We start from the raw sequence: 14,905 nt of genomic DNA on the forward strand, positions 1-14,905 counted from the left end.
CCTTATCTTGCCATTGTGTTTCAAAAAAATGAATTTCCAATAGGCACTTGTCATAATAACACCATTTGTCATGGATTGTAACAAACAACAGGTTTTAGTCAAGCAAAAGACTGATTGTAATACCTAAGGCAGCACATGATAGCTGAAGTCGTATTTGTTGAAAGGAGGCTGCAAACCTACTCTGCAAAATTGCTTTTTTTCTACTCAGTAAACACTCTCAAATAAACCCTTAATGTTCAGCAACTGTTCAACTTCAATTTTGTGTCTGCAGATGATTTTCTGTGACTCAGGATGACTCCACATTTCTTTCTTTTAGAGGCCGGGAGGCTTCCCGCTGAGGGGATAGTGGCATTGTGGGGCAGGGCAGGTGTGAAATCGATATCCAATCTCAACAGGGATAAGGAAAATGTTTTTTCCCTCCAGGCTCCTGCTGAGGTCAATGAATCTGTTTGGGTGGGGGCTCAATGAAGACTAGCTTTAGTTCAAAAAGGGCAGCCAGATATAAAGTTAAAGGGCATCATTTCCAGTGTAACATGACGTGCAAGATTTTGCAGAATTCAGCCAACGAATAAACAAAGAAGAAGAAGAATTCCTTTATTCGTCACAATTGTTTTACACAAAACATGCAGAGTTGAGGGGGAAACTGCACACGCCATGCATTTGTGAAATTCTTTCCCGCTTTTTGACCCATCCATGGTCAGTCCTTCCTCCACGGCAGACCAGGAGCGATGGGCTGCCAGTCGACCTGACCCAGCTCTCGTTTGTCACCATTGGTCAGGTGGTGATCTTCTTGCATGAAAACACACAAGCAAAAACATTGTGTTGTTGTTTCCACCACTTAGCTGCTGAGAAGTATGAAGAATGGCCACACTCACAGCAGCGTGAAAGAAAAGGACGTGAAAGGTCTCACGCTGTCAAAAATGGAGGAGCAAACTGCCACGCAGTTTAACCTTTGACCCCGATCGTGACATCTGATGGCAGCGACCTCATCAGTTCTATAGCTGCTGGGTAACACATGGCGAGCGTGTTTGTAAGTAACTATATGGCAGATCAGTTCCAAAGCTCTTTACAGAAGAGAGACAAGAAATTGTGTTTGTGTGTCCATGTTTGCAGTGGAGAGGTTGGATGCTTGGCCCCTTTGAGAGTCCAGTGTCCCTGTCTGGACAGCAGCTGTTAGCATACATACACTCACACACACACACACACACACACACACACACACACACACACACACACACACACACACACACACACACACACACACACACACACACACACACACACACACACAGGAGGGATCAGATTTTTATTATCAAAGAGGCTGGAGGTCACGATGTAAATCTTTTTACTTGCCCCTTCCCTTAATCGTCCTTTTATGCCCCCCCTCCCAAACACTCCCTCCATCCATCCTCACTCTCTTATCCCTCTGCTAAAATAACCCAGTGAGGTAAGCGCCTCAGGCATCCTGGGATGAGTTTTGTACAGACTGTTCCTTCTCTGCTGAGGAGTGTCAGAGTGGAGCGTGGAAGCATCCCAGCTCCAGAGCGCGATAAACCACCTGCCCGTCCAGTCCAGCTCCAACACCGGACACACAGACAGGAGGGAGTCAAAGGTAAGGACTGAGGTGAGGGGAGTGTGCAGGCGTTTGCTATCTAAACAAGCAGTGACAGAGAGCACCAGGTCCACCTCTAATGAGCCATAAACAGGAAAAATGTAAAGATGCGCTGTGGTTTTGCTGCAACGTGACACATGAAATTAATGCAAAAAATATGCTTCACACATGCAAGCAAGGAAGTACAGTAATTTTAGAAGCTCAGGCAGAGTACCAGGAAAGGCACTGCCTGGACCCACGAAGGAGAAACACATTTCTGAAGTCATTTACTCATGAGAAAATGGAGATGTCCTTGATAACGCTTTTAATTCAGGGCTTGTGGTATATCTATCTATATATGTTTAGAATGTACAGGAAACCCATAGATGTGTGTTTTTCTTGCTTTTGTCACTGAGTAAGAAGTCATATGTCTTATTTAGATATTTCTAGTTGTAAATGATAGAACAAAGTAGTAGTAGTATCATTAAACACACTACAATTTGGAAAAATCCTTATGATAAATCACATGGAAACGTGTCCATCAGGGGAAGATGATGATGATGACGACGCAGTCTGGCCTGGATAACATAACAAAGCAGAGGATGCTGCAGGCTAAGGCTCTGTCTCTGGAGGCCAGGGGAAGTAAGTTTGGATGCATGGATTGGATTTGGTCCCAGCTGACGTGTGTTTTGAAACAGAACTGTCATGACATCTGAAAAGAAGTGAATACACGTATTAGATTATATTTATACATGTATTAGTATGTAAGCTAATACACTTATTAGTTTGCAAACTGGTTTACATATTACATCAACAACTTGTTCTGCTCTTGTGTGTATTTACGCCCATATTCAAACTGTCATAGTGCGTGATCACAGCCAGAGCTGTCAGATGCAATTGAGCCAAACATCAAAGTGTGTTAGTCCACTGCCTGGGGACACATGCAGTGCAGTACACCCAAATCCCAGGAGTGCCGGTGTGTTGTTGAAATTCTCCAAACATTCCAGCAGGGACCATCCCAGTTGCACTGTTTGTTTTCCAGTGCTGTCTGCCAGCTAAGCTTTGAAACTGAGTCCCCTAAACTCAGCAAAATGTGACTCCCACCACTGAATTTTACACAGGCCGATCAAAGGCAGCTCCTCAAGGGTGGCACATGCCCAGACTTCTCTCAACACTTTTCATGTGCGAGGAAGAGGGCCACCCGCTCTTACACTAGTCTTTCATCCAAAGATCCTATTTATATGCCCAGTTACCCATGCCAACCCAGGACCACAACACACATTACGCAGCCCTTGACATCATCTCGAGGCTATTTCAGACCCTCTGCTGTGCCATGATAGAACACGAGAAGAGACCTGGAGCAAAAGCTGTGCAGATACCAACTTAGTGATGCTGTGCACGGTTTGGCTTTTTTATTTCAATGCCCCTCAGCTGTTCAAAGTCACCAGAAACAAGAAGATCAGAGGAGGCATTAAGATTTGCCAAAGGTCCTTATTAGTCTGTTACTTTTCCCTCTCTTTCCAAATATCAGGCAGTTTCTCTTATCATTGCGTTTGCACCAACAACCAAATGTCAGGATGCATGTTTATACCTGATGCCGTGCCACATAGCATAACAACCTGCAGCGAGTAGATGTCTCTGCTCTGATACTGCCATTCTGGAAAATGCACAGGGATATTAAATGTAATCACTTATTAAAGCACCTCCGTTTATCTGTCGTGTTGTGCCAGAGGGCTTGAACCTGGGGAAGAAGATCAGCGTTCCAAAGGACGTGATGATGGAGGAGCTCAACCTTCCATCTAATCGAGGCTCTCGCATGTTTCAGGAGAGACAGAGGCGGGTCGAGAGGTTCACATTGGAGAACGCTGCCAATGGTGCTTACAACACCAACACTGTAAGGATCTGAGAGATGGAGCTCAACACATAATTAATTTGATCCTCTGAACACCCAATGATGTGTTTCTGGTACCTTGTTAATGCTTGACAGTTTGTTAGTGTGCTGAACTGATAAGAGGTATAATGACTGCCCAATGTTCTGTGGAGTGCAGCAACAAATATTTAACTTTTGACCACACTGACTGCATCTGCAAAAACAGGTGTTTCCAGGGTGGAAACACCTATTTTTGCGAGGAAAGACTGAAGTCAGTTTCGCAGGCTTCATGTGTAAAAATCAGTGGAATACCCCTTCAGATAAGTGTGTTAAAGTATTTGCATAGAAAAACTTCCTCCCTCAGACCATCAGGATGATGAACTCTGTCCAGGGTGACCGTATATGACCACAATTACAATTGTACCATGATTTTTTTAATCACAATCTGCCTACAAATGTGACATTACACTTTATCCTTTTCTTCCTAATCCTTATTGTTCACTCTTACTCTAATGATTATTGCACCTTAACCTTTTGGCATGTATGCAAATCTTGAAATAAAATCCAACTTTCTCAGCTCCATCCAGAGTCCGCACCTCCCCCACAGATCATCGCAGAGCCACAGGGAGGAAAAGAGAACCAGGCTTTCTCCGTCCCTGGTAAGCATAGCCTGGTCATGAACCTTCAGAAGACTATAGCAAAGAAGGGCAGTCCTGACGTCCTTGCTCCAGGTAAATGGTGATACATGGTGATGAACGGATTAGCGCAGACTGCCATGAGCCATAGGACTCAGCACAGTGCTTGGGCAATGCATGCACACTGTATCCCACTTTGATCTGCTAGTGTTCACTTTTTATATGGAAATGTACTGAACAAATAAATTAGTTTTATCATTATCAGCGCCAGGAGAGTTGGCAGTTTGCAGAGCGCAGTGATCTGTAACCATCTACACTGAGCGCCGTTGTGTATTTGGCCTGACAGAAGGCGCTGCTTCCGATCTGACTGACAGTGAACTAAGCTTTGTTTATTATCTGGGATTCACACTGAGATCTAATTACTGTAGTTCCTATTGTTGACAGGAGTGACATCAAAGGAATTTATATGTATATGAGATCCATTTGTTCTTTGTCGGGGCTCGCTTTTTTTGAACTTATCTAATGGGGTTTGTAATTAGTTTCAAAACCAAAGGAATATCCATTTTTCTCAACACAGGGGACCTTCATTTGCTTCCTTTGAATGTAAAGCTAAAATTAGTCCAAATTAAAGTAACACTGTTTTCTCTTTACTCACAGAGGTATGTCATTTTCACCCTCTGACATCAGACTTTTGTTTCTGTCAGGATATTCTGGCCCTCTGAAGAAAATTCCTCATGAGAAGTTCAACGCAACCGTAATCCCTAAATCCTACTGCTCCCCATGGATGGAAGCCCTGGGAGGCAACGACGAGCTCCTGAACGCCCTCAATACCCAGCTGCCCCAGCTCCCACAAGGACTACAGCCTGCCAACTACAGGTGCTTCAACAGGTAAATCTGCCTTACCAGACACTTCTCAGCTCACCCAAATAAACCATGAATTGTTAAATCCTTCTCAGTTGGAAGCACAGGCACTGAGACCCACTCATCTTCAAATAGACCCACAGATGACCGAACCATGTTACCCATCACCATCATCTCTTCCCTTGGCTCCACTCCATGTTTCCGATTTGAAAATGAATCCAGTCTCCCTCTCTCTCTTTCTCTCTGCATGATGGCTATTTTGAATCATGGCTCTTGAAAGATGATCCACTGGTGGGGCCGCAAGCTTTTAATGCCCCCCACAAGACAGATTACGCACGAAAGAGAATCACCTTTCTCATGGCACCCGAGGACTTACATCATTCCAGCACGGCAGGACAAAAGGTTAAGCTTGGGCAGATGGAGAAGTGGAGAATATGTGAAAGACAAACTCAAGACTTCACTCAATTAAGGCTGTCAATCACTCAGTTTCTGCCAGCCAGTGTGGAACTGTACCCCCTGTGGAGGGATCTGTTTACGCCCTCAAGATTACTATGAAGCGATGCCTTAATTAAATCTGAACTCAGCAGCTACACAAGTAGAAAAGGTGGAAGTTGAGCACACATCCTGCTTGAGTCCTCTTGAATCTCACGTGTTATTTTTCCCCCTGTGAACAAGACCAGTCAAAATCAGCGATGACCAGACAGGGTTATTATGTATCATCTAAAGCGGTCCCCAAGGACCGGCCATTTATTGGTACCAGACCGCACAGAGAGACTGAACAAAACATATTTGAATGATCATCAGAGTCTGAAAGTTTTATTTTGAAAATTAGGTGCATCCGCCTGTGCCTCTGCACACGTCAACCCGCTCGACGATAGTTTAAAAAAAAAAAAAAAAGCAGCCCACAAAGTAGTAAAAATGAGTGAAAAACAAACGTCTTTGGAGAGCTTCTTTGCAAAGGGCAAAGGGGTAAATGATGAGACAGAAGAAGAGCCTACAACTTCCAAGAAAAAGAAAGCTACATTTAAGAGACAATATCAGCAGTCCTACTTAAAATACGGGTTTATCGCTTCAGGTAAGCTCTGCGTAATATGTGGCGACAGGCTCGCAAATGAGGCAATGAAGCCTTCTCGTTGAAGAGAAACTCCCATTAATTACAACTACATTCAGGGTAATGGTGAGCTGTATTTTTAATAATTCGTTTTTATTCGTTCAAATTATTGCTTTACGTGAAACCGGTCCATGGCGCAAAAAAGGTTGGGGACCACAGATCTAAAGATTTCCCCTCTTTATGAGTCTTCCTCTACCAGGAGCATGAAACACTGCACTGAGCCTGCTGAGTATAACCTCTCCTCTGTCTCTCAGATCTGCCATGCCATTCGGGGGCGCTATGGCCAGCAAGAGGGTGATCCCAGTGATTAACTTTGAGGCAGTGGAGCCTCAGAAGCTGCCTGGCATCGCCCAGGAGCGCATGTGTCGGCGGCCCAACTTCAACAGAGCACCCAAGGGATGGGGAATTGATTACAGCCCTGAATCTAACGAACTATGAAAAAGGCCTGATCAGCTAAAGACTGAAGCTCTGACCTACTCTGCGCTCCTCTCCTCCTACAAAGATGATCCCTCTGTTAATCACTGAGGCACTGCAGGGGGGAGAGAAAAGGAGCGCTCCTGCATGAAATATGAAGTGGTTTGCTGCTGCTGAGTGGTTTGATCAGCAGCTCAGGATGCTGGAATCAGTTCACTACCACAGTAGAGTCCAGAGCAATGTTGCCACAGGCTGAACCCGTCTTTCACCCATAGCAGAGCCTGATCCCAAAAATGTCTCAATACTTGACTCCCGCTCCTTCCATTCTCCATCTGACACTTGCACCTTTATCCCCCATTGTTGTCAAAGCCACTGCAGGAGGTACTGATGCTCTTACACAGCGGTTAAAACAGCACAAGTATGAATGAATAAGCACTCTGAAACGATTGACAAAATTGTGTCATTTTAATGACAAAGTGAGAACAAGATTCAAAGAAAGCCTGACAATAAACTAAGTTGTTATGCTGTGGAATATTAAGATTGTGTCAAATAAAAAACAAAAAAAGTCAACGTAACTGACAATTAACAGGTTTAAAAATGCTCCTCAGAATTTTACTCCATGTGATACTTTGCATGATGCGACAAATACAAGTTTAACCAACAGTATACACGTTTATATGTACAATTGCTCCAAGAACGGGAGCCTGTAAAAACCATATGGCCCCGATCACACCGGCCGGCACTCTCATGTCTCCAGTCTTTTACCATGTTAACTTCCACTGTTCAGATGCTGTTCTGGTACTTCTTAACTGCAAGTAGTGACCAATTCATCTTGTAACATCCTGGCTGTCATCTCTCCAGACACAGATGGTCCTCGTTCAGTTCATTCACTGCACTGCAGGTGGCACAATAAATCCGATGTTAGGCTGTAAGAAACTGTTTTCTACGCAGTGTGTTTTTTCACAGGAGTAGTCTGCAGGTTTCAGACCCGCAAACAGCATCTGAGGTGAAAGCACCTGGCCAGGTTTGACGAAAGAATAAGAATGACACGTAATCACAGTATGATTTCACTCTAGCAGCTAATCGCCATGACGGGAGCCATGTGCGGCATGAGCACCCATGCGCTGAGGATCCTGGGACGGGTAGTGGATTTGACCAGGAGGTCTCATGCTCATTGGAGGGGGCATAGGTGGAGCCATGGGTCCCATGGGGTGAAACATTGGAGGCCCAAAACCTGATTAAGCAAATAAAAGGAAATAATACAGCATTAAGCACCTCTCCTCACTGTTTTTGTTTACATCGTGCTAAATGATGAATGATGGTGATGAAATGAATTGTTTAAACCAATAATAACACATCAGTACCAAAGTTGATGACATTATGAAGTTTACTTACAATCTCATATTTGACATATTTTACTATGTATGTGATGTAAACTGCAATTTTGTGATGAAGGTGATGACTTTACCTGGAGGAGGCGGGTTGATACCGGGAGGCGGAGGCAGAGCGATGTTCATGACAGCAGGAGAGGTGCTTGGGTCCAGGTTGAAGTAGTTTGCAGGAGCCTCTTCATCTAAGGCTGGTGGAGGAGGAAGAGCTGTGGCACACACAGAGAAATAGAATTAAAGAAACTGTGGCAAATACATCTCAGCGATAGTTCCATTTTTATTTCTTCTAGTACATACAACAGCCATTGCGAAAAAAGTGACTGAATGCAGTCATCTGCAAACAAACTATGTTCACCAACAATGATTTTATGATTTAAGTGTTTCTGAGCCTGTGTAGTAACATCCTTTATACAATTATGTGCTCACATAGTGGTGAACCTCGCTCCATCCTTGCTTGTGACTGACTGAGCCTTTCCAGGATGCCCCTTTCATACCCAATCATGATACTATCACCTGTTACCAGTGAACTTGTTTACCTGTGGAATGTTCCAAACAGGTGTTTTTGGAGCATTCCACATGTTTCTCAGTCTTTACTTTCTCCTGTCCCAACTTGTTGCTGCTGCATCAAATTCAGAATAAGCATAGATTTACAAAAATCAATGAAGTTGGTGAGGAAAAATACTGAATATATTGTCTTTGTACTGTTTTCAATTGAGTTTATGTCAAAAAGGATGAGCAAGTTAAATTCTGTTGTACTTGTTTTCTATGGCATCCCAACTTTTTTGCATGACCAAAACAAAAAAAGACACAAATCGATACCTTATTAGACAATGCTAAAATTAAACAATACCTCAAATTATGCTCACATGACTACGTGCGCAAAGGACACACACACACACACACACACACACACACACACACACACACACACACACACACACACACACACACACACACACACACACACACACACACACACACACACACACACACACACACAAAATCTGTTTGCAGACTCACCTCCAGGAAGTCCAGGTACAGGATCAAGCCTGGTGCCCATCTCACTGACACCATCTTTGATGCCCTCCTTCCCTCTTGCTGCCTGAGATCTAAAAAACAAACCATTTAAGTTACATGTGTATGAATCACACCAGTTATTTAAATAAATGCCACTAAATGACACACCAGCAGAACTGGATCAAGAATAGAAAAGTGTCCTGCACTGTAATATTGCTCTCTAATAGTTTGAAAATCACTGCAGACAGTAGTTTGCTTTCAGTTGTGGCTGTGATGGTGGCATTACTCCAGGCGCTGACTTTCAAACACAGCATTTAATAAGCAAATCATTACATCTCCTCCCAAGTGGCTCCGCGTAGTGGGGCTGTATGGATGCTAAGAATTTTTACCAGATGGCAGGAGGAGCTTGTTTGGGTTCTGCACGATGCATGAGACTGCATGAGAATGGACTCAGTATCTGGGGCTCAGGTTGCTGATTGACACCCTCATGCCCAACTTTTACCTTTGTGATCAGCTTCTTACCTTCCCCACTTGACAGTGAGCCTCCGTCCATTAATGATGAGTTTGTTGAAGGACTTCTCAGCTGCCATTTCAGCTGCCTGCCGCGTGGCAAACTGGATGAAGGCACATTGCTGCCTCTGGACTATGGTAATGGTGCGAATCTCACCAAACTGGTAAAAATGACTCCTGCAATGAAGCAGACAAATGTCCAATTGACTCTAAACACTGGAAACAAAAGGTATAAAACTGTAACAGTCCTTTTAATGACAATGAAATGACCATCTACTATATTTACAACATGAGTAAAACTCACTGTCAATGGCCACAGGAAGTTGTACAACAGCATGTAATGAAAAGTGAAATCCTTACTTGAGATCTCCATCTGTGACAGTATCTCCCAAACCCCCGATGTAGAGGGTGCTGATGGACTTATCCTCCGGTGGGTCCAGACGGGGCATAGTTGAGGCCCGTTTCAGCAGTTTGTCAGCCACTGGATCGTTGATGCCGTAATAACGGTCCTTTATGTTCTGATCGGCCAGAGGGTCATCAGGGTCTGTGGGCTTCTCATGCCTGTGTGAAAAGAAGAACCAGAATGAGAAAAATGGAACAGATATAAGGAAAATACAGTCAAACTGAACCAGAAGAGCAGATCGGTTTCTATTTTTCCTGTAAATACAAGCACTATTAAGCTTAAATTGATACATAAAAACGAGAAACACATGATGATAAATGAACAGCTTGAGCACACACTGCTGCTCACCACAGTACCAAGTTTGAACCCTACAGAACTGTAGCTGTCAGGTGTTTAAGGAAGTGTCACTCACCTGTACGGACACTCCTCTCCTCTCTTACACTCTCCCTTCACCCAGAAGGAGCAGATGTGTGGCCGGTTTCTCTTGTAGTACGGTGTGGTCCGGGCCAGTTTCAGCAACATATCACTAGAGCTGGGTGCTTTACCGAGCTGGCCTACTGGCCGTGTGCCGTCAGAGTTGGCTATCTGAGAACACAGAAGTCCAAACACACATGAGGGATCAGTGACAAAAAGAAATCCCAACCTTCGAAAGAAACACAAACTACTTGCCAAGTATACAGGAAAAATAAATAATAATTGACTGTTTAAGCAGATAGTTGATATTTAAGGACTTGAAATTGGGGACAAAGAATTAGCTTTGCATGAAAAACATTTGTTTGCTTCAGAAAACAAATCATACCTCTCTCTCCATGTTCTGTGTGTAGTACTCTTTGTTCACGTCTGACCTAGGAACCTCATCTTTAACTGATAGCCCAGTGTCTCTGACCTGGATGGGCAAACCTGTAAAACAAAAGGGGGGTTAAACTCACATAGTTATATGCTATATGCAAGCCATAAGAAACAGGGGGTCAGTTGCAGAAACTCACCATACTCCAGGTCCAGCAGACATGTCTGACAAACATTCTTCATTTTACTGCAGGTCTGACAGACCTCTGTCTTCTTGAAACGCATTCGTGTCCCTGGACACCATCGGAACACAGTGAAAGGTCGAGCACAGATCTGATGGGCACATAATGAAAACAATAAGCAGTCAAATTTAAGATGAACTATGTTGTGTGCTGAATAACCAAGACCAAAAGCACAACCCTGATACCAAAAGAAAATTGTGACACTGAGTAAAACATAACAGGATATGATCGTCACAGCTTTTTTGGGAATCAGGGTTGTATTAATGCAAACATACCTTGCATTCCTTCCCATACTTCTCCTTGGTCTGTAAAGAAAAACATGAACATATCTGAGCTCCACTGGTATCAACACTGTATGTAATATAACCACTTAAATCCAATTCATCATGATGACACAGTAACGCTCACTCACCATACGGATGTACGGGTTTTCTCCTAAACATGTCTGACACAGAATGGGAAAATCCTGAAAGACAAAGGAAAATAGATGTTAATTTAGTAACAACCAAACAGCGTATCTATTATTCATCCGACAGTCCCTGGACGCACGTTATCTGAAACAGTAACTTGGCTGCTATTATCTTTCACTTTCTGCTGTGGGCACCTTGGCGAAGTTACATGTGTGAATACAAGGGGTGCACTGGGACTTGCGCACTCATACTTTGCCATCTGTTGAGGGATGCTGTTTCAATCTGAGTGTTGAAAACGACCTTGACTTAATCCGCCCCACTGAAAGCATCAGCACCTACACCTAAATATAAGCAGCTCTTATGGCCCAAACGTCAACGACACGGCGTAGGGTTGCAAAGTTTATATTCTGATGTCACAGTAAAACCAACACTGGCCAAATGCCCTGTTGTGTCATGGCTCAAGAGAGGAAACAAACTTGTTGCCTTATATAGTCTTTACTGTAGTCTTTCAGAGGTTCAAAAATAGACATTTTTGATTTGCAAACAATAGACTGAAGAGTGAAGATCTGGTAGATATATGACGACTTCAGTTTAGCTCAAATGTTAAGTTGGTTTCTCACTAACGTTACAATGACCAGCTTGTCTGAATGATGACGATTGACAACAAGCTTGGCTGAAATAATACATCAGCAATTTTACATACAATTGAGAACGGTTTATAACACAGTTCTCATTTTTTCTGATATTTTCTTAAGTCGTTACACAAAGCTGTGATTGACCTGTGAGGCAAGCTCATATGGTCATTTTCTATGAGCGCCTGCTAAGCTAACATTATATTTCAATCTTAATGAGATTGACATTGCTGCGGAGATAATCAGAAATAACAACCTGAATGTGTGGCAGATTAGCTAGGTTCTGCATAACATCGTTATGAGCGGCACTTGTTGGCTGGCCAACGTTACTTGACGCGACTTCGTTTTATTATTGTTAGCCTGCTAATGCTAGCCTTGATTAGCTTAGACAGCTAACCTTAACACAAAACACGTTAAGATTAAATCAACCAAGGTAGTCTGTTCTTAGTCCAACTTCAGATGTTATCGTCGATCATCTGTAGTGCATTACTGATAGACTGATTCCAAAATAAACTGTGATAATTTATGAATTACCGTTATTATACCGTGACATGTTAGGAAGGTAGCAGCCACGCTTCTACTACTAGCTAACGGGAGGCTAAATAGCTACCAAGCAAACCCGCCAAGTTAGTGCTAAGCTGGTAGGTAATATGATTATGTCGATTCCTCGAGTTATAGGTGAAATTATGTTTATTTTAGTAGTACTTCCAGTCCTATAAACTATTAAACCGATTAAACTTACCGCGTCTTCCCAGTTCTGTCTATTGTAGGTGTTGGATCCCAGGGACGTCGCCATTTTGCAGAGCGTGAGCCAAACGGGCCAAACAACCGACGACACAAGAGGTGTCAGACCACAATGCACCGCGCCAGAGAGCCACGTTTCACCTTAGGGTGTCGCCCTATTTCAAGAAACTATCAGACGCAATCTAATTAAGAAAAGGAAGTAAATATAAGAAGCAAATATAAATATAAGGAGAGAAACAATATTGGCAGTGAACTTAACAACTCTGGCATCTGCAGTGGAGACGGATATAATACATTTACTCTAGTATTACTCTTTGCACAGTATTTGCATTTAATTTGAGCATTCCTATTTGCTTGTACTTCACCAGATTTCAGAGGTAAATATTGTGCTTTTTACACCAGCACACTTATCTGACAGTTATAGTTACATTGCATATTAAGATTTCAGACACAAAACTTATTATCAGCTTACAAAATATGATGCAATATTCTTAATAAGCAACCCAACAGTAATAAAGTATTTCAAACTTACAGCTCTGATATTTCAATATCAGAGTGGCCATTGTGCAAAATGAATACTTTTACTTTTGAAAGTCCAAATACATTTTGCTGATCATGCTTCTGAACTCGTACTTATGCAAGATTTTGAACTAATTCTACATCCTGGCGGTACTGCTTTTGATTAAGTAAAGGATGTGAGCATTTTTTTCCCACCTCTGTGTGTGTGTGTGTGTGTGTGTGTGTGTGTGTGTGTGTGTGTGTGTGTGTGTGTGTGTGTGTGTGTGTGTGTGTGTGTGTGTGTGTGTCTCAGTGAGACAGACAGACTGATTGGCTGCCATGTGTGAGCTTCTATAAGCCAATTGTGTAGTCCACTTACTGTTTATCTATCCACCTGTTCCAATCCAGGTCAGGGTGTCTTTGCTGTGTGAAACTCCAATTAGTGGGGCAAAGGATGTTTGAGATTACGGATGGGCATTAAGCTCCTAATGTTTATTTAAGATCAGGTTGAGGTTGTGGAGTCAAAGGACAGGGATTACATGCAGGCCTGAGGAGCAGGCAATTTTTTCATAGTGCATAGAGGTCAGAAAAGGACGTCTGCTTTACTTTTTTGCTTCTTCCAGACAGGAAACATCTTCTCCTCTGTTATTGTTGATGTCTGAGGTATATTCAGTGAGTTCAAGGTATAATCAGTGAGGTGACACTGATTATTGATCATTGGTGTGATCATATTTCCGTGAGAAAGAGTTAAACTGAAATCTCTACTGGCCACCTCTGCCTGTTTCCCTTGAGTGCACAGTCTGTGTCTTGGCCTGTGTTCAGTGGGACACCAAAGCAAACCTTCTGAGCATGTGTCTTAATGAGTCGTGTGACCCTATCTCCTCTATCATGTGATGTGGATGAGACAGCCAAAGCCATTTTGAAGGAGGGCTTTGTCTTGGATTTAGCCACTCTGTAATCAAAATCACCAAGCCCATGAGTCACAAGGTCAGAGGACGCATAGGTGTACCACGACCTCAGAGCTGCTTCGTGCATTCGGAGCTTCGTTCAAGAAGTGATATCCTCGGAGTGATGTTGATGGTTCTGTTGACACTGTGACATTCGTTTCCGCTCATTTATCATCAAATTTCATACTCATGCATAGACTATGTGCTGTCCTAAAACTTAAAGCCAGGTATCAGTTTTCTGTGCATTTCAAGATGTGGTGCCGTAAATATTATTATGCTATATTCTAATAGAGATGTTCAACTCAAAAGATAAAGAAAACATCCAATATAAGTATAGTTTCCCAGTAGTAGTATAGGTCACTATTTAAGACACTGAACTATTAATATTACAGGAATACTGAAGTGATTGTTTTCGTTAGGAGACAGATTTTAATTAATAGGGCAATTCCCCTTTGGTGCAACGCTGATTATACATTAGAAGAATGGCTTGTTGCTTAATCAGCATGGTGTGGTGACTAATCATCACGACTAACCCTGAGCTCTTGTTCCTACATCATAAAAACTTTCAGGGTAATCCCCGTATCACAGGGCAATTAATATATTTCCACACAGTACATCAAGGCCGCTATGTCAGTGCTGATGAGCAAGAGTGCAGGTAAGATCCTGCAGGAGTGTGATCGCACTGATTTCTTTGAGGAGTTGTGTAGTTTGCATGTATGCGCATATCAAGAGACAAAAAAAGTGCAGTGCTGGCGCCTCCTGTCGACAGTTATGGGCCACTGCCGGTGCACGGAGCCGCAGAAAGAGAGAGGCATTCTCAGATTTCCCGATTTCTCCCAGCCGAGT

The 14,905-nt window shown here is 43.0% G+C and overlaps 2 protein-coding genes across 2 annotated transcripts; one reads left to right on the forward strand and one right to left on the reverse strand.

Moving 5' to 3' along the window:
- The first annotated feature begins 1,517 nt into the window (after nucleotides 1–1,517).
- Nucleotides 1,518–6,915, forward strand: LOC139331549 (myozenin-2-like). Its single transcript, XM_070963054.1, has 6 exons — nucleotides 1,518–1,612; nucleotides 2,137–2,233; nucleotides 3,322–3,485; nucleotides 4,039–4,120; nucleotides 4,801–4,984; nucleotides 6,323–6,915. Exons 2-6 carry the CDS (start codon nucleotides 2,143–2,145, stop codon nucleotides 6,504–6,506), a joined length of 705 nt encoding a protein of 234 aa, XP_070819155.1. The 5' UTR covers nucleotides 1,518–1,612; nucleotides 2,137–2,142; the 3' UTR covers nucleotides 6,507–6,915.
- An 11-nt stretch (nucleotides 6,916–6,926) lies between these two features.
- On the reverse strand, nucleotides 6,927–12,705 carry rbm22 (RNA binding motif protein 22). The gene is made up of 11 exons (XM_070963053.1): nucleotides 12,613–12,705; nucleotides 11,241–11,294; nucleotides 11,104–11,133; nucleotides 10,787–10,919; nucleotides 10,600–10,700; nucleotides 10,213–10,385; nucleotides 9,758–9,958; nucleotides 9,410–9,574; nucleotides 8,891–8,979; nucleotides 7,951–8,079; nucleotides 6,927–7,716 (listed from the first exon to the last, which is right to left on the reverse strand). The coding sequence occupies exons 1-11, from the start codon at nucleotides 12,664–12,666 to the stop codon at nucleotides 7,562–7,564; spliced, it is 1,284 nt and encodes a 427-aa protein (XP_070819154.1). The 5' UTR covers nucleotides 12,667–12,705; the 3' UTR covers nucleotides 6,927–7,561.
- Nucleotides 12,706–14,905: the final 2,200 nt, after the last annotated feature.

The sequence above is a fragment of the Chaetodon trifascialis genome, chromosome 5 (genome assembly GCF_039877785.1).
Source record: "Chaetodon trifascialis isolate fChaTrf1 chromosome 5, fChaTrf1.hap1, whole genome shotgun sequence".
Classification (NCBI taxonomy): Eukaryota; Metazoa; Chordata; class Actinopteri; order Chaetodontiformes; family Chaetodontidae; genus Chaetodon; species Chaetodon trifascialis.

Coding starts and splice junctions, on each gene's coding strand:
- rbm22 (XM_070963053.1), bottom strand. CDS start 12,666: ATGGCGACGTCCCTGGGATCCAACACCTACAATAGACAGAACTGGGAA. Junction 11,295..12,612: donor GACAGAACTGGGAAGACGCG/GTAAGTTTAATC, acceptor TTTGTCTTTCAG/GATTTTCCCATTCTGTGTCA. Junction 11,134..11,240: donor AAAACCCGTACATCCGTATG/GTGAGTGAGCGT, acceptor TTTTCTTTACAG/ACCAAGGAGAAGTATGGGAA.
- LOC139331549 (XM_070963054.1), top strand. CDS start 2,143: ATGATGATGATGACGACGCAGTCTGGCCTGGATAACATAACAAAGCAG. Junction 3,486..4,038: donor GTGCTTACAACACCAACACT/GTAAGGATCTGA, acceptor CAACTTTCTCAG/CTCCATCCAGAGTCCGCACC. Junction 4,985..6,322: donor AACTACAGGTGCTTCAACAG/GTAAATCTGCCT, acceptor TCTGTCTCTCAG/ATCTGCCATGCCATTCGGGG.